General features: G+C 39.9%; 3 protein-coding genes across 4 annotated transcripts in view; all 3 read right to left on the reverse strand.

The window, feature by feature from the left end:
* LOC125905168 (synaptic vesicle glycoprotein 2A-like) overlaps positions 1-7052 on the reverse strand; it is a 32357-nt gene extending 25305 nt beyond the window's left edge. For both annotated transcript variants that reach the window (XM_049603061.1, XM_049603060.1), the window contains exon 1: positions 6725-7052. The gene's annotated coding sequence lies outside the window, so the exon portion shown is untranslated. The remainder of the gene's footprint in view (positions 1-6724) is intronic.
* A 1072-nt stretch (positions 7053-8124) lies between these two features.
* Positions 8125-9675, reverse strand: LOC125904785 (receptor-transporting protein 3-like). Its single transcript, XM_049602409.1, has 2 exons — positions 9173-9675; positions 8125-8814 (listed from the first exon to the last, which is right to left on the reverse strand). The coding sequence occupies exons 1-2, from the start codon at positions 9322-9324 to the stop codon at positions 8475-8477; spliced, it is 492 nt and encodes a 163-aa protein (XP_049458366.1). The 5' UTR covers positions 9325-9675; the 3' UTR covers positions 8125-8474.
* Positions 9676-11903: 2228 nt separating this feature from the next.
* On the reverse strand, positions 11904-16062 carry sf3b4 (splicing factor 3b, subunit 4). The gene is made up of 6 exons (XM_049603196.1): positions 15978-16062; positions 14628-14756; positions 13923-14465; positions 12885-13052; positions 12534-12695; positions 11904-12256 (listed from the first exon to the last, which is right to left on the reverse strand). The coding sequence occupies exons 1-6, from the start codon at positions 16009-16011 to the stop codon at positions 12084-12086; spliced, it is 1209 nt and encodes a 402-aa protein (XP_049459153.1). The 5' UTR covers positions 16012-16062; the 3' UTR covers positions 11904-12083.
* Positions 16063-17654: the final 1592 nt, after the last annotated feature.

Here is a 17654-nt window from a genome sequence, read left to right on the forward strand (position 1 = left end):
TATGAAAGGTGCCATACAAATCAATTTAATGATCATTATTAGTATCAAAAGCATCCTTGCACATTTCTGGTGGCCCATTACAATGGATTCCCGAATGGGCCAACTGGACACAGGGGCCCAAGGCGTCAGGCGGCCCTTGTGCCTGTTACTCCTCTGTCTGGATTAAAATGACAACCTGCAGTAATGTAGTGTATGGGGAGCTGCAGATACAGTCTCTCTGTATAACAGTTAAAAAGACAATATTGGCTCCTGGCGAAGGTGGATAGAAGGTAAAGAAACCAAAGTCAATTGAATAATGTACAACTATTTACTCAGCCTGCATAATACGGCTGTATATGCGACACCGTGGGTCTTGCAAAAGTGTAACAACATCAGCTGGTTGAAACTGGCTGTTGAACAGAGGCTGAAAGATCAGGGCATGCAAATATGGCAAAGTGACACCAGAAGTATGACATTGTGTGATATATATGCAGAATATCAGGTTTGTCTCGACTGCTAAGACACGCTTAATTAAACTGGGATTGATTCGATCGTCACTTTCATAGCACAGCAGAAGTCTACCCCTTGCAAATGTGTTAACAAACCATATTTCACACCCTTTCATGAAAAAGTTAAGACAGAGTCTGCAGAAGGACCTAAAACTCTATTGGACTATCTGTGTTGAACAAAAGGAAAACATCCATTCACACACAGCTGAAACTGTTGCATAATTATGAATCATTAATGCGCCTGTGTGAAACTTCTTTGCACAACTCCTCACCCAGCAATCAGTTCTCATCCATCTATAAAAGATGCCAACTCTGTGTTGGTATTTGCAAGTATGGATCAAAGGGGTCAAAGGCACAAGGAAATGAACAAGGAATGGAATAAAATGAATTATAAAATGTTTTATATTAACAGGGCAGCTCAAAGAAGTGTGCAGCAGGGGTTGTTATCTCTAGTAAAATCATCTTTAGAGAACGAAATTCATGCTGTGATAGTCTTACTTCGGCACAAACTATAATGATGTAAAGTTTCAAAACATGGCAGAGGCATAAAGCACACTGAAGGTTAAACTAGTTCTTATTGATAGCTATATTTTGTTGTTTGTTGTCCATTGTGTAATGATCGATTGGAAGGACATTTTAATTTGACCACGAGTTGTGTTGATTGATGGAAATATTTGCTTTTGTTTTGTGAGTGTTAAAGCATTTTGCAAACAAAATCTGTCATTTTGGCCGGCGACCGTTTAGGCTTCTGTGAGAACCGCTTCGAAAATGTAACTTCTGAATGGATAAATGTGCTCAAGCAAATGACAAAAAAGAGCTCCAACTGGAAAACTATCTGTTGCATGAAAACCAAGAGTACAGATAGGCTACTAGTCATTTCAGAGTGGACAACAGCAGACTTCAAAAAGTCATCGGGAGATATAAAGGGCGGGATAGAAACCAGAGGATCTGCACATTCTATAATGACAGTCGCTCTGGAGATGAATATCATATGCTTTTAAAATGTTAGAATATGCCAAAGTATTACTCAAACCTCCCATCTATGTTTAAATTAGTGTTAAATTAGTTATTACAATAAGACAAGCCAAACGTTATTTGTTAAGTGGTTGTCTTTCTTTAAGTAACATTTGATGAAAGTGACACAAAGATGAAGTGACTACAGAGAGATGCAAAATGACTACAGAGAGTACAAAGACATATAACCAGAACAAAAAGACACAAAACAACCAGAAAATGTCTACAGAGAGAGGTTAAATGACTTCAAAGAGCCACAAAATGACTGCAGGAGCCAAAATGACTACAAAGAGTTGCTTAGAGACTGCAAAGAGACGTATAACAACTGAAGAAAAAACAACCACAAAGCGGCTACAAAGAGATGTAAAATGACTGCAAGGAGACACAAAACAACCACAGTGACACAAAATGGCCACAAAGAGACAGAGACACAAACTACAGAGATGCTAAATGACTACAAAGAGTGGCTATGTGGCAGCAAAGAGACAAATAATGACTACAAAGAGACACAAAACAACCACAAAATGACGACAAAGAGTTGCTTAGGGGCTGCAAAGAGACGTAGAATGACTACAAAGAGCCACAAAACAACCACAGTGACACAAAATGGCCACAAAGAGACACAATATAACTACACAGATGTTAAATGACTCCAAAGAGTAGCTATGCGACAGCAAAGAGACAAATAACGACTACAAAGAGACACAATATAACTACACAGATGTTAAATGACTCCAAAGAGTTGCTATGCGATAGCAAAGAGACAAATAACGACTACAAAGAGACACAAAACAACCCCAAAATGACTACAAAGAGTTGCTAAGCCAAAGCCAAACTAAAGCCAAATTTTGAGCGTCAAACACTGCATTCTGATGAATTTTTCGGCACTGATTAGTGCCTTTTTCTGCATCAGTTTATGGCATAAGTGTCTTTAATTTTGTTCAATTAAAAGTTCTTTGCTACTTCCATGTTTTTATTGAGGGAGACGAATGCATCTGCATCCTCCACGCCCTCAAAATTTACACCTACTACTATAAAGAGACACAAAATGACAACAGGGACACAAAATGACTAGAAAGACACACAGTATGGCTACAGAGATGCAAAATTACCACAAAGAGTTGCTAAGTGACTCCAAAGAGACATACAATGACTACAAAGAGACCCAAAACAATCACAAACTGACTACAAAGAGTAGCTACACATGAAACAGGGGGTTTGGAGATCCTCTGCCGGAGAGCATCAGATACTTTACTTTACCTTACTTTACTGTGTTGCATTCTGGTGACTTTTTATGTGCTTTTTTCTGCATCAATGTATGGTGTCAATGTCTTTAATTCTGTCAAAATGTAAGTCCTCTGGTACTTTTGAGTTTTTATTGGGGGGGACAAATGCAAATGTTTCCTCCATCCTGAAATCTACAGCTATTTGCTAAGGGAAGAGATGTTTAATGACGACAAAGTGACACAAAATGACTGCAAAAAGATGTAAAACAACAAAAAAAGACACAAAAAAATATTCTTTGTTCTTTTGTTCCATCTGGGTGTCTTGTACTTGTGTAGGTGGAGGGTTCATGCCTATTACTTTTCCAGACACATCTTCCTTTGAACTGATTTTTTTCCTGTCAGCTAACCAAACCACCTAACCAGCCTATAATGATGTGTTTCCAGACTACACCTGTTGCATTTCCATATCAGCCCAGCATGTGCTCACTGCTGAGTCACAGATGGGCCTGAGCAGTAATTACAGGCCGAGACATCAAGCCTTGAATGGTGAGAGGGATTTTTATTGGATGTGTCTTGGTGTGGAAATGCCCTGAAAGCCTCAGATCAAGTTATTTGTGAAGAGCTGCAGTGCGTGACCATGAGCCGAATGTAATGTGACTGATATGATGCTCCAAAGGATAGGTCTTCACTGTTTATGTGGTCATCCCATGTATTAACACCTCTTTATTATTTCTTTAAAGGACAGCTCAAAAAATCCTGCATTAAATGTGAGTTTTTCAGTAGCTTAGGTGATTAAATAATACATTAACAATATTGAACAAAGTGTACTTCAGTGATTAATCAATTAGAGCCGTAAACGTTCCCTAATTTAAAAAGTGCACTGCTGATTCAGTGGGGCTGCGTGCTAAAACAAATGAGGCTTGAAATGAGGAAAAAGAAGACGGAAAACTGATGTCAGTTTTAACTGTGCGCTGCAGTATCACATCTCCTTTTGAGGAAAAGAACATTTATAAGGCACTGACTCGTGTAGTTCACTGACGATACCCGCATCCATATGCTGTTGCATTAAGACGCTGTGTGCCACGGGTCGCCGTGCAGTGAAGCAACATGTCACTTTGATTTTGTGGTGCAATAAAACAGAGAGACATCACTGCGACACTCACTTTGACCCCTGTTTCCAAAACGAGGTCTGACGGGTAATAATGGGCTGACAGAGCTTTCGGTGTCTGCCAGGTATACAGCGGGCCAGAGACAGGGTTTTATTAACACTGAGGTCAGCCACAAAAAAAAATTCTGATATTAAATTTGTTTCTTGTCTTCTTCGTACACTGAAGTTTTGCGTATATTCTCACTACACAATAGTCTAAATGCTACTTCAAAGCCTCCTCCACTTATAATGGCGAAATATTAAATCATTTCATTTTTATATATAATATTTTTGGACACTTAAATACGAATATATAAAGAACAAAGGACATGAGAATCAGCATTTAAACTGCTCAATGTCTAATTTACACAGCAACAAAACTGCTCTCTAGGTTGTTAAAGGGACAGTTCACCCCCAAATCAAAAATACATATTTTTCCTCTTACCTGTAGTGCTGTTTATCAGCCCAGATTGTTTTGGTGTGAGTCGACGAATGTTGGAGATATCGGCCATAGAGATGTCTGCCTTCTCTCAAATATAATGGAACTAGATGGCACTCGGCTTGTGGCGCTCAAATCGCCAAAACATACATTTGAACATGTAGCAATGTCAGCAACAATGTCTCTTGTTGTGAGCAGTTTCATGAAGGAACTATTTTATTTCCACCTGACTACACCCACCAACTGTATCACTGCGCAGAAGGATGGGTGCATCTACTCACTGACAATGCTTGTGCTCGTGATAGCGTGAGATGTTAACATTAACGGCATCCTCCTCAGCTAAGCTGTAACGTTAGCTAGCTCAGTGGTAGCTACTAGGTGAGCTAGCAGTAGATGTACACTTCTTTCCAGGTGGTGATACTGTTGGCGGGTGTGGTTTGGTAAAAAAAAAAAAAAAAAAAAAGCTCCTATATGAAGCTGCTCACAACAAGGTCTGTGGATTATCTTGAGTAACCAGGTCATGATTTCTGGAAAGAGACATTGCTGTTGAGTTTTTGCACCACAAGCTGAGTGCCATCTAGTTCCATTATATTTAAGAGAAGGCAGACATCTCTACGGCCGATATCTCCAACACTCGTCAACTCACATCAAAACAATCTAGATTGATAAATAGCACTACAGGTAAGAGGACAAATATGAGTTTTTGATTTGTAGGTGAACTGTCCCTTTAAAATCCCCAAATGAACATAAACAAACACTGAGAGCTGCAGACTAAATGTTTGTTCAATGGTGAATTTGTTCGGTCACACCAGGACACCAAATTCTTGTTTGTTTAGTGGCGCAGTTAAGACCAAAATCTCTGCTGGCTGCTTTAAATGAGCTCATTATATGTTTCAAAAAGACTTTCACCAGGTTGTCGTATATAACTATTTTATATTCATACGTATTTATCTTTTTTCTTCTTCTTCTATTTAGCACAACACACACGTTTGATTTGTTTAAATGTTAAATGTAATTCAAACATCGTCTCCGACCACAGATCCCTCACTGTGTGCATGATGAGCAGATTTACTGGCACAGATCAGAGGAGCCCCACAGGGCTGGTCGGCCAGGCTAAACTGTAGGACGCTAACCTAATAATATCTTGGAGTCGAGCACTTACAGGCCTGGCATCACTGTCTCCCTGACAAACACGAGCACTTAAATAGAACCAAGCCAGCCTGAGCAAAACAGAACAGGTGTTACTATTAACATTAATAATAAATATTACCACCTGTGTTGTTACAGCTATTACAAGGCCTATTAGCAGCGATAACTAAACGGTGTGTAGGGCAGTGTAAAGCTCCATGTTTATATTCACTTCAGAGGAATAAAATGATCAGTCTCTGTAAACCCCAAGATAGATAAATAGATTACTAATGAATTTATGCAACAGGCATGCTACAGATGCACTCCTTTAATTCTTATTTTTAAGTCTCTTTCACTGAAACAAAAGCTTTAAACCCACTTTTCTCATTTAGTCCCTGTTGCCAAGTTGACAGCATCTCTACAGCTCCATGCAGCCTGCAACACACAGCCCTGTCAGTAATAAAGAGCAGGCAGGTCTGAGGATGAGGAGGATGGATGTTATTGCTCCCTCTGGTTTGACCAACCCTTTTTTTTGTCTTTATTTTCTCCCCCTTCCAAAAAATCAATAAGCATCAGATTTCCACTTCCCTGGCGAGGCTAAGCAGGACAGATAGCCATCACATCACATACATGCAAGCTTATTAAAGCAGCGGGATTTCTATCAGAATATTAAAATGAATAATGTGGACACCTGAGGAGGAAATCTTATTAAGGACAGCCATGGGAATCACAAAAATCGCTCTCCTAGTATCTCTCACAGGCCTGTTTATGAAGAGGTTGTAGGCGCATATTTGTGGTGTTTTTAGTGTCCCATGGGTTATTTTCCAGTGGCAGCAATTGCCTGAATGGGGCAGCAATAACTCAAATTAAAGAGTGTGGTTAAATATGTGCAAATTTCAGCCTCCAGTTCATCCTAACCACTGGTGTTAAGAGAGGGGGAAAAAAAGGCCTTCACACTAACAGGCCAATTTACACAGCGCATAAATACGGCCGGATTAAAATATAAATCTGTCACAAATAACAGCCGATTGTCTGCTCGCCTGCATCCTGACATCTGCGCTCATTCTTAGAAATCACACTGCCAGCAGCTTGTCACGACTTGGATTGGATTAAAGGCCCGCGATTCACAAAATCGATCTTAATTGCTGTGTGAAGCAAACGGTTGCAGAACACGCCCATCGCCTCTTCCTCATGATGTCTTCATGCAAAAAACATATATGTCCAAGACGCTGTGAGACGACATCAGAAGCAAACAGATAAATATTGTGATATTGACGCTCACCGTTATCCCTGCGACGTGATTCCCTCTTCAGCCCGGAGATGGTGATGAGGAGGATGAGGAGGAGGATGAGGATGATGATGCGTACGAGGCTGTTGCTGTGAACCGAGTGATGATGATGCTGCGCGGTTTGGAGGAGAGAAGCCCACGCCATCCACACACACTCAGTGATGTGCAGGGGTCCCCTCCCCCCATGCAAACCCTCACGAGCGCACGAGCACATTAACGCCTTCGTATCTGGAGGGGTTTGGCGCATATCTGCGCACATTTCCTACACTTTCCTCCAGCTTTGCACACGCTATCGCTCGCCACATTCACGCTTTTCTCTTCTCTACCTACGTATGTGCATACAATGTTTGGGAAACACTTAATATTAAATACACACTATACATGTATGCCATCGCACGCATGCGCGCACAAACACCTCATTTTCGTCCATTTGCCTCTTTACAAATAGATTGTCTGTACACATGAATATCAAATTGTGCGCACAGACAACACACACGTGCAAGCGCACCTGACTCCTGTTGCCATGCCAACCACTTGCCACGTTCTTGATCCCTTCTTCTGCATGAAGACCTGCTATGTAGAAACGTGAGCTTTCCTCAGACAGTGTGATGTCATCATCTGTAGCCTACCATTCAGATAAAATTTCTCCATGGATGTAAGATTTGTAATTTTCGTTCGTATTTGTCACTTTGATAAGGCGGTGTAGTGGTACAAAATGCAGAAGGCAGGGCCGGCTCTAGACTTTTGGGGGCCCTAAACGGATTTGGTTCATGGGCCCCTCTTATTAGGTTGTGTTGTTGTGATGTCATGAACTGGTGTGTTGTAAATATTAATTTAGATGAAACAGGATTTTATAGCTTTAGTAACATGACATAATTCTGACGCTGGGAGGAACTTTATTTGATCATTAAAAATGGACATGAGGCTACGATGGTGTAACGACAACAGGTCAGCTGTATCTGTCAGACAGAGAGAGACGAAGTCCATTGTATTCTCCATTTAACGTTGGTTGCTGAGGCAGTTCACTGTAAAGTTCTTTGCGTGTAATCTGGAGCAAGTGTTCATTAAAAAATGTTTTTAGGGGGTCCCCTGAGACTAAGGGGCCCTAAGCAACTTATAATAGGCCTATTGCTTACTGCATAGGGCAAGCTCTGCTCACCATAGGGACTGCAAGAAAAATGAAACATTTTCCTGTTGTATTCATGCAACACTGTCACTTTCTGGTGTTATGCTGCCTTATGTACGTACAATATCCAATTTTCTACTATTCTTACACATGTGCACATATTTTTCTAATATCTAATACTGTTTACAGATCAATTTACCTTAATGATTCCACTATACAAATATTAATAAAGCAGGTCAATTAATTTGAAAACATAAAATACCCACACTGCAAATCACAAATGCATTTATTACTTTATTCTATACATAAGAAGGCTGGTTTAATGCTTTTGCAACAAACAAATTAATATTTTAAAGAAAACTGTCGGCAAGAAGAAACCAATAAGAATATGTATGAAAGCTTTCATGCACTTGATTATGATATCATTTAAAATATAATGGAAGCAATACAATGTAACAGAATGACAGGATGAAAAGCCTTATACATAGAAATAGATTGCCATTATATATGTGGTCTGGAACAACTGATGGTTTGCTAATAGAGGAGGCACAAAACAGTTAAGCTCTAGACAGCCTTAAGCAAACTTTGAATTTATCTATTTACTTTTAAAGGTTGACTTTAAGAAAACAAGGTCCCTCCACAGATGCCGTCCTTACATCCCTGACAATTATCCGGCTCATGGGAACTTCTGACATCCAGGGGGACAGCTTGTCTATTCTGTCTGACCAGGTCTTCACCATAGCACTTTATTCTTATATTCTCCAGCAGATTCTCCAGGAGGATGTCGATGTTCTCGGAGCTGATGCTGGGCTCCTCCATTTTAGCTCCAGGGCAATTATTGCAGCTCTGACGGTAGGGCCTCACCTTGACAACGCCCTGGTTGTTTTTCAGGCGCATGCAAAAGAACACCTTCACCCAATTGGAAGGCCAGCGTCTGGGACACAATTTGCATTTGAACCTTGAAAATGGAAGAGGACCCAAGTTAAAGAAAGTCTGAACTCTTTCTCTGCCCTTCAAGTGTTGCCCATCTAAAACCAGTGGCCCTACCAATGAGATTATTTCTCCTCTCTATAACTTTACAATAACCCCTGTCACACTGGACATGGCATTAAGTTACATTCATTTCCCTAACCTGGCCCTTATCCTTCGTTTACATTGTGGGGACCAATTTTTGTCTCCAAATCAGATTTTTATAAGCAGTACAAGTAACCATACATACACACAACTATTAATAAACCAAATGTATTCATGAAACTACAATATAACGTAGCATATACTATACAAAACAGTGATTAATTATAGTCCAGCACACTGACCTTGCACTTGTGTTGTCTGAGTACTGCTTCCAGCCAGCTTTTGGGCAGTCAGGATCAATGCTTTCATCAACCTCCAGACGCCAGGAGTGTCCACGATCCGTAAAAATGGATGCTTTAGCGAGGAATTTCTTTTCCATCTCAGTTTGTGGCATCCTGTCGGTGTCAGTGGTGTTGTTCGCTAGGAAGAGTCAAAGCACTGACAACTAATTTGTACAGTTTACAAACAGCTGACTGTGCCAATAAAAATGATAAAATTTGAAGCTGGTTTAAATAACTTTCGGGATTGGGCAGGTACTATAAATGGAATGGGGAATGGCAGGTTTGTTTTGCTTGGGCAGGTGTTAAGCGACACAGAAAGAACATTAGTCCTGAGGCTAATTTCCGTAGGATATCACCTACTCATCAACAGAAATGAAGAGAAAGGAAAGCCCATGAATGGAAAATGTAAGTGATTTGTGTGTTTGGGTAGGTACGGTGCCTTATTATGAACATTGACTGGAAGTCAACGAAAAGTTATCACACACATACGAAATGTGATTAGTGTGAATAAACTGAAACAGACTGCCACCTTTATGTTTTTCACAAAAACATCGAAGTGCTCAGGAGGTCTTTTGTGAAAATATCAGTCACTTGTAGATACAAGCCACAGCTCAGAGGAATTTAGATAAAAAATAACCTGAGACACTCTCTTCTAGCCTGTATGGGAAAACAGCTGGTTATACCATAGACTGTATAAGATTATGGACATAGCTATCTATCGTCACCCATTGTTTTGCGGAATCTCATTTTGAAGCCTCGAGTTTGGCGCTTCAGCTGTCGCCATTTTGTTTTTTGTGACCATATTTGGACAAGAGGGTGGAGCTGTGGAGGAGCGATGGGTGGCTCTCACTCTTGAGCGGAATTTATAGTCGTGCTGCAGACCCTACGCCGTAACCTATGCCGTTGTGAGCACTTATACTTGTGCGGTCGTGTGTCTGTCACTCTGCAGTTACAAACACTAGTCAGCGGTGGGGTTTCTGTGAAGTGCTGTAAAGTTTAGTTGATTCAAAACACACATTAAACATGTCTTAATAAAGACAATTTCAAACTCAAGTACTTAGACTGGCTTCATTATAACTCGCAGCATTCACAGACAAACACTTGTTTTTATCTGGACACATTTTCCCCACAAATACAACATACTAACGTTATTAGCACAAGTCCATGGCGTTTTACATTGTATAAACTAGCCTAGCGGCTAGTGATCTTTTCCTCCTCTCATATAAATCCAGGGATAACAGCAACATTTAACAAAGGCAACAGCACATAATTTGGCTCTGTTACAACTCACAAGGTTCACCGAATACAGCTATCTTACACTAAAGACATTTTCAAAACAAATATAACATGCTAACGTTACTAGCACGAGCCTGTGGCATTTTACATTTTATAAATTAGCCTAGTGACGAGTGTAGATTCCTCTGCTCATATGAGGCCAGGATAAATCACACACAAGACTTAAAATGCTATTTTTGTGGAGGCTTTATTGTCTTCATAATTTATTGTTTCTTATCTGTGAAATTAAAATAAAAGCTTCATTTCCACTGAGGGAAATGGTTTCAGCTTACAAAAACAGACGGGAGGTCTGTGTCGCTAGGACATGTAGTTATATTTCTGGGGAGGTGCAAGTCAGGCTACGGTGTAGGCTCCATATCGACGCAGAGCCTCCACCGTAGCTACGATGTCGCTTCAACGCAGAACTATAATTAGACTGTGGTGATGGCTCGCAGACAGCCTGTCAATCAAGCTGCCCATCCTTTACATATGCATACCTTTAAGCTTTAATAAAATGTGAACAGGTGAGTTATATTAAAACTCCTCCCCCAACATAGTCGTCATTAATATTGAAATGAGTGAGAGACCAAAACTGTTTTTGTACCAGGATATAGACATGCTTATTTCAACTGTAAAGTTGAAGAAAGTGCAGATTTTGGCACTTGAGTGTTGGCTGAATCTTTCAGCCCTGGGGGTTGCCTCTTGGATTACACCCAGTCTTAACTGACAGTGACTGGCCTTGATGGATCGTGTGAGGGAGGAAATCAGAACACTCCTGACTTTTAGAAAAATCTTTGTACCACTTATTTAATTTTGTAGGAGCACTGTCATTTGTACTGGAGACCCCAAACCACTGAGGGTCCTAATAACAAGTTAAGGAAGAAATGTTAAGATTAGTATGCAAAGTTTAGAAATATTCTAAGTAGCAAGTCCTGCAGTCATGTTGATTAAGTAGGTAATTATTTTCATGCTATAATAACATATAAGCAACATTATAATGACTCAGTCGAGGTGGAGTAACTAACTGCTTTATGTACCACTGAGTACTGAAAACGTAAGGACAACTACTGTCCATATGGCTATTAAATTTGACATAAATATTGTCTTCAGAGCTTGATCACTGACTGTTCACTATTACCACCATTAGACCAGGACTTCCACCTTTTTTTCCGCAGACATTTTGACTTGCAGTACAACACAGCAGTAAACGACAGGTGGAGCCAAACAACCTTACTGATGGCTCCATTTGGCAGTGAGTCAGCAGCCAGGAAACAGGACACCTAAATAAAAAACAGCTATTAACAGTGTTAATCACACCTTTACTGTTCCCTCTTTGAGTGAGGCCTGTTTCCATGAAATTAACCAAGCACATGCAAAATAATTACAAGTAATATTTGTAGGTGAGAAAGAATAAACAAACAATTCCAAAAGGTGTACTAAAAATTTTAATCGCCAAAGGTCTTCATCTGTACAATGACCAAAAAAACACAAACAGGTGTTAAATTATTCTCACTATTACAAACTTGAGTAGATCTTAAGATGTTTAAAAAAAAAAAAAAAACAACAGCGAGAGCCCGTTCCTGCAGCCAGAGGCGGATTACGGCGGCATTGGTGCTCTTATGGGAACGCGGGGCGGGACACCAGGGGGCCGTGGAGGCATTGGAGGTCCTCTCTGGAAGCCAAAGGGAGGAGGACGAGGGGGGCCAGCACCATAGCCAGGTGGAGGCATGGGAGGAGGAGGCCCTCTCATACCTGGAGGCACAGGGTGACCTGAGGAAGAGAAAGCAAGAGGGTTATAACATGATAAAATATTTACCTATGTGCTCTCACCACAGCTAACCACATTCAACTGTGTTCATTTCTGTTGGGCAACACTTAAGTGTTGAGCTCTCTGCCATAAACAAGAGCTACAGTCATCTGTATTGCAGTTGTTCTTTCACAAACACTTCTGTGAGGCATTTTCCCCACAAATGACTGAGGCAGTGTTTTAAAGATAAAGACACATTTACTTGACAACACAGCTTCGAGGAGATACCATAGTGCTTACCCATGGGAGGGCCATAGGGTGCTCTGGGTGGCATGCCCATAGGTGGGGGTGGGGGCATGCCAGGGGGTGGCGGTGCCCGTTGTTGATTTGATCCTGGGGGAGCAGGAGGTGGAGGCACCATGCCAGGAGGACCAGGAGGAGGCATGGGCATCTGAGGCATACCTGTGTAAGAGAAACAATTAAGTGTACAGGCAAGCAAGAAGCTAGTGTTTCCTAGTTTTTGAAAACATCCATTAACATCTGTTACAGAATTGAAGGACACATCGATCTGTTACATATGTCAGTACATTTTTGCATAACTCCACACTTACAGCCGCTGTGGAAACACTTAAATCTTGAGCAAACTGTTACCTGGATGCATGCTGCCAGGAGGGAAGGGTGGTGGACCGGGTGGAGGTCCACCGCCGGCCCCCTGTGGGCCTGGTGCCCCTGCACTTGGAGGCATGGCCATTGAAGGGGGCATTGACGGAGGCATTGATCCAGGCGGAGGAACAGGAGGGAAAACAGGAGGAGGCATGCCTGCACAGACACAAGTTGTATTTAAGTAAGGTAGGGTAAGTTATAAGTGGTCATTCCGTATTCTCCAGGCGCACAAAGTCAGGCTGTCTGGCTGATGAATTCGTAAAATATTTTAGTCATCTTAGCCACTGTTATGAATTTAAAAATGTCATTAGTATCTCATAAAGTGGGCTCATTTGTCAGCCGTTATGTTCTCTTTTACTTACAGACATCATCCCCCAAGATTAAATCAAATTGATCTCATAATTGCCTACTGAATAAACACATCACTCAGAAGAGCCCACTTCCATTTCCTAAGAGGTCTACTTCATCTCACTGCAAGTAATAAAACCTGTTATCTGCTTTCATGGGCACTCACCACAATCAACCACTTAATCTATAATCATTAATCAAAGGGCAGCTGCTGTATAAAATGACAGGGTAATACAAGAGACACACATATACACTACTCTGAGAAACAAAAACTCAATTTAAAAAGAAGTATAACCATACCACCAACTCAGGTGTTTGCACCTGACAGGATGAGTTTGCTGCAGAAAACAGTTTGCTTTTTATTTGCAGACTAGTCACATTCGGGAAATGTAACAGTTAAAGGTACAAAAAAGCCAGTCAGTAGTACAATCGCCATTTTGCTTTTGACTCAAACAACACATGTATACACTACACTGAAATCATCATTTATTAATTAGTAATTGGATCTTTCCTCAACCGCTGATGAATTTAGTGGATGGAAAATGTTCTGTATTACATGCAACGACAATAAAATACTGTACAATGGTTGTACAAAGTAATGGTTAAATAAGATACAACTGAAAAGAGTGGCACCACAGAACATCTTATACATATGTACCCACAATGTTTTTATCATACCTGGCATGGGCATCGCAGTTCCCATTGCAGTCAGAACTGGCGTTGGGGCACTCGGCGGTGGTGGAGCATCTGCAAACAGCTGATGCGGCCTGTCTGCCTGGGAGAGAGGGTTTTGTGCAGCCAGGAGTCGCTCTGCAGCCGAGCCATGTCGCTCTCCTTTGGAATCCTTCTTGAAGGCGTAGGACACTGTGATGGGCCTGTTACAGAGGTATTGGCCGTTCATGGCCTCAATGGCGGCGTCTGATGCGTCAAAGCTTGCAAAATTAATAAAAGCATAACCCTTGGAGTTGCCGGTGTCTGGGTCTCGCATGATCTTTGGTGTCTGGAGGATCACGCCAAAGGCACTGAATGTGTCATAGAGCAGCTTCTCATCAATCTCGGGGTCCAGATTACCGATGAAGATGTTAGCGCCCACATCCAGGTTTTTATTGTGTGCAGAGGCCTTATTAACTCTGATGGGTTTACCGTAGAGCTTTATCATATTCATGATTTTGATGGCATAGTCAGCATCCTCTTCACTAAGAAACTCAACAAAGCCATAACCTGAGAGAAAGGGAGAGCAAAAAGTTGTTCCATGATTGTTGTTTATCTGCAAAAAAGATTTTTAAGTTTGCAAAAAGCTTTAAGAGTATATTTCCTCCTTTCTTGAGTGACATGTTGCAGCCTTGATAATCACAGCTATGGAGAATATCAGCCGATACTCACCTTGATGTTGGCCAGTCACTCTGTCTTTGGGCATGTGTGTGTTGACCACAGGACCAGCCTGCAGGAAGAGCTCCCATAGCAACGGCTCAGACACTTTCTCATCCAAGCCGCCAACATACACAGTGGCGTCTGAAAAATAAATACAAATTTAAAATAAACTACATCTGGAAACTATCTCAAGTAAAAAAGAGCATTAAGAGCATGATAAAAACAGTCAGGGACTTTGTGAAGTCATTTCAAATGAAATGGACTTAATTCGAAGTCCCTGTGTGAATCTGTGACGGAGCTTTGTCATGATCGTTTACATCTTACTGAGTAAAAAATGAAGTGATAGGATACTGAAAATAAGTTGGTTAGCTAGTTGCAGCCCTTGTAAACACACAGATGTGCGCGCGCGTGCGCACACACACACACACACACACACACACACACACTCAATTAGAAATGTTGGTTTTCTTCTTTTACTTAAAATGCATTTCCATTTCTACTCAACTGTATTATAAACATTTCTGATTACAACTCCACATGAAGCATTTCACATATGTTACAAACTAAATTCTTATTATTGTAAGAACTGTTGAATAAAAGCTTGCCGTTTTTCTGTTGTTGGGAAAATATAATCAAATATCCTTTTGAGATTACAGCTGGAGGACATGACATCAATTTAGTAAAATATATAGAGAATAACACATAATTAGTTGCAGTTATAAATCAATATAATGTAACTAAATGATGTGGCTTTTCTAATAGGGTTTTATCAGAGTCAAGTAATAGAGCATATTTAGGTTTTATTTAAAGTTCTAACTGTAATGAACACCAGTTAATTATCTAACCTAACTGTTTAGCTGGTAAAACCGTAATATTAATATCATTTCTACAGACCACATCCCTAGCTGTGTAAAGCACCCGATGCGATATCCGAATATCAAGTGACTTACACTGAGGGAAAAAAGTGTAATCACTTGTTAAGTCAACATGATTAGCTTGCTAGGCTAACTTTAGCTGTTAGCCGACAGTAACATTACGCACCTCTTCTTCCAATATGCTCACAACGGCTACCTTGCTTCAATTAATCAAAATGTTTTAAACGTAACACATAGCTTCCTTCGCAGCAAGCACGTAAATTAGATTAAAAATCAATAAAACCTCATTGAATGTTTAAATTAGCGGTAATGCAAGCTAACAACACTTCCATGTGATCGACCGGTTGTTTATGACAAACTATTAGCTACGCCGGAAGCCAGCGGGGCTCATAAAAACAAGGTGAGCATTTTGAAGTGTGGCCCACACGCAGATTTATAAACGACTGAAGCCAGAAGGCTGAAACAGGTTTTATGATAATAAACTCACCTTGGTTTCTTTCTGAAATTGGTCCCGCTGCCATGTTGAATGAACAACGCCAGGCAAGCGTCCTTAACCGAAGCCCCGCCTCTTCCTGTATATGTACCGGAAGAGGAAGTCATAAAATATTATTATTATTATTATTATTATTGAACATTTTTATAATACAATACAAAAGGCAGTTTTATACAGAGTGAATAATTACTTGGGATTGACAACTGAGCAGCAATATCAGAAATATATGAACACAAATACAATTAAATAATAAGACAGACAAAAAAAACACTAATCAAAATAAAATAACCAAATAAAACACACACAAAACACAAGTGTTCAGGAATTAAGGTACATAAATATTCATAAATGTGTAGGGCTTTTTTCATTTTACAACATTTTATCTATCTTTTATATAATATTATCTCATTTAGATATGCATTAAATATAGGGGTAGATTTTAAAAATCTGCATTTATGTATGAAATATTTGGCCAAAAGAATTAAATTGTTATTCCCAAATTTTGTTTTTTTGTCCTCCATTTGAATACCTAACATTATGTTTTCATATGTTAAAATTGGAACATTTTGACAGCTAATCCAATCTTGAAAGGCATCCCAAAAGGCTGGAAGTCATAAAATAAATAAAATAAAATAAACATATTCATATTTCCGTAACAGTAAGCTATATTATTTTCTACCAAATTTACCCTGTACAATAAATAACTACAAAACGCATTCACTGCAGAAAACGCATATGGATGCTGAAAGCTGAAAATAATTCAAAAGTATTGCTGAAAATGCATAAATATAAGACTGAAGTTTTGAAAAATATGTCAGAGAGCCGAACTGCATTACCTACAGAAGCTAAAAGCTGGAATACATTGCAAGAAAAACTCAAAGCTAGATTGTAATACTGTCAAAGGTGGAAATTGAATTTAACTGCAAAGCATGAACAAATAAATTCCTTGTATTAAGCTCGGGTAGGCAGTTTAATTTTGACATCACTGAGCAAATATCCCATAATAAACTTTAAGCATATTGTAATTCAAGTGGAAGGAACACTGGACCTCAGCACCTCCGCTTGGCTCTGTTTTCAGGCTTTAGAAAATTTGGCCTGTGACAGGAGACTTTGGTCTAAAACAGGTCATTTTCAGAGAAAGCAGCTGTTAATCATGTCAATCGCTGTTTGTGAACTACAGTCACTATTGCCTAGTCTCAAATATTTTCAGAAACATTTTTAAGTGTAGTTTTTACCACAGTTTTAAGTTTTGACCCAACCAAGAAATACCCACCAGCCAGAGCAAATGTTCTCATTTTACAGCCAAACCATTTCTAAAAACACTTTAGGCAAGAAATGGGCAATGCAGTACACACAATCATGATTCATATTTGATCAGCACTACCTGGTGGTGGGAGTGGGGGAGACTGGTCTTGCAGGATTACTACTTTTTTTTTTTTTTTTAATTCAAATTTTAAAAAAGGAGTGAATAACTTTTGCTAGCACTATAGAAGTCTACATAAAAGAAAGATAACTTAAATAAAAGTTTCTTTGTTACTTTGAGCTGAAAACAAAAAAAAAAAGAACATATGTTTCAACTGCACAACAACGGCAATAATCATCATCCAAACATGTGGAAATAAGTTCACAAGTTCAAGCTAGCAGCATACTGTTTTCATTACATCAGATGTA

The sequence above is a fragment of the Epinephelus fuscoguttatus genome, linkage group LG17 (assembly GCF_011397635.1).
Source record: "Epinephelus fuscoguttatus linkage group LG17, E.fuscoguttatus.final_Chr_v1".
NCBI classification, from domain to species: Eukaryota; Metazoa; Chordata; class Actinopteri; order Perciformes; family Serranidae; genus Epinephelus; species Epinephelus fuscoguttatus.

Coding starts and splice junctions, on each gene's coding strand:
- LOC125904785 (XM_049602409.1), bottom strand. CDS start 9,324: ATGCCACAAACTGAGATGGAAAAGAAATTCCTCGCTAAAGCATCCATT. Junction 8,815..9,172: donor TCAGACAACACAAGTGCAAG/GTCAGTGTGCTG, acceptor TCCATTTTCAAG/GTTCAAATGCAAATTGTGTC.
- sf3b4 (XM_049603196.1), bottom strand. CDS start 16,011: ATGGCAGCGGGACCAATTTCAGAAAGAAACCAAG. Junction 14,757..15,977: donor AATTTCAGAAAGAAACCAAG/GTGAGTTTATTA, acceptor TTTATTTTTCAG/ACGCCACTGTGTATGTTGGC. Junction 12,257..12,533: donor ACCCTATGGCCCTCCCATGG/GTAAGCACTATG, acceptor TCTCTTCCTCAG/GTCACCCTGTGCCTCCAGGT.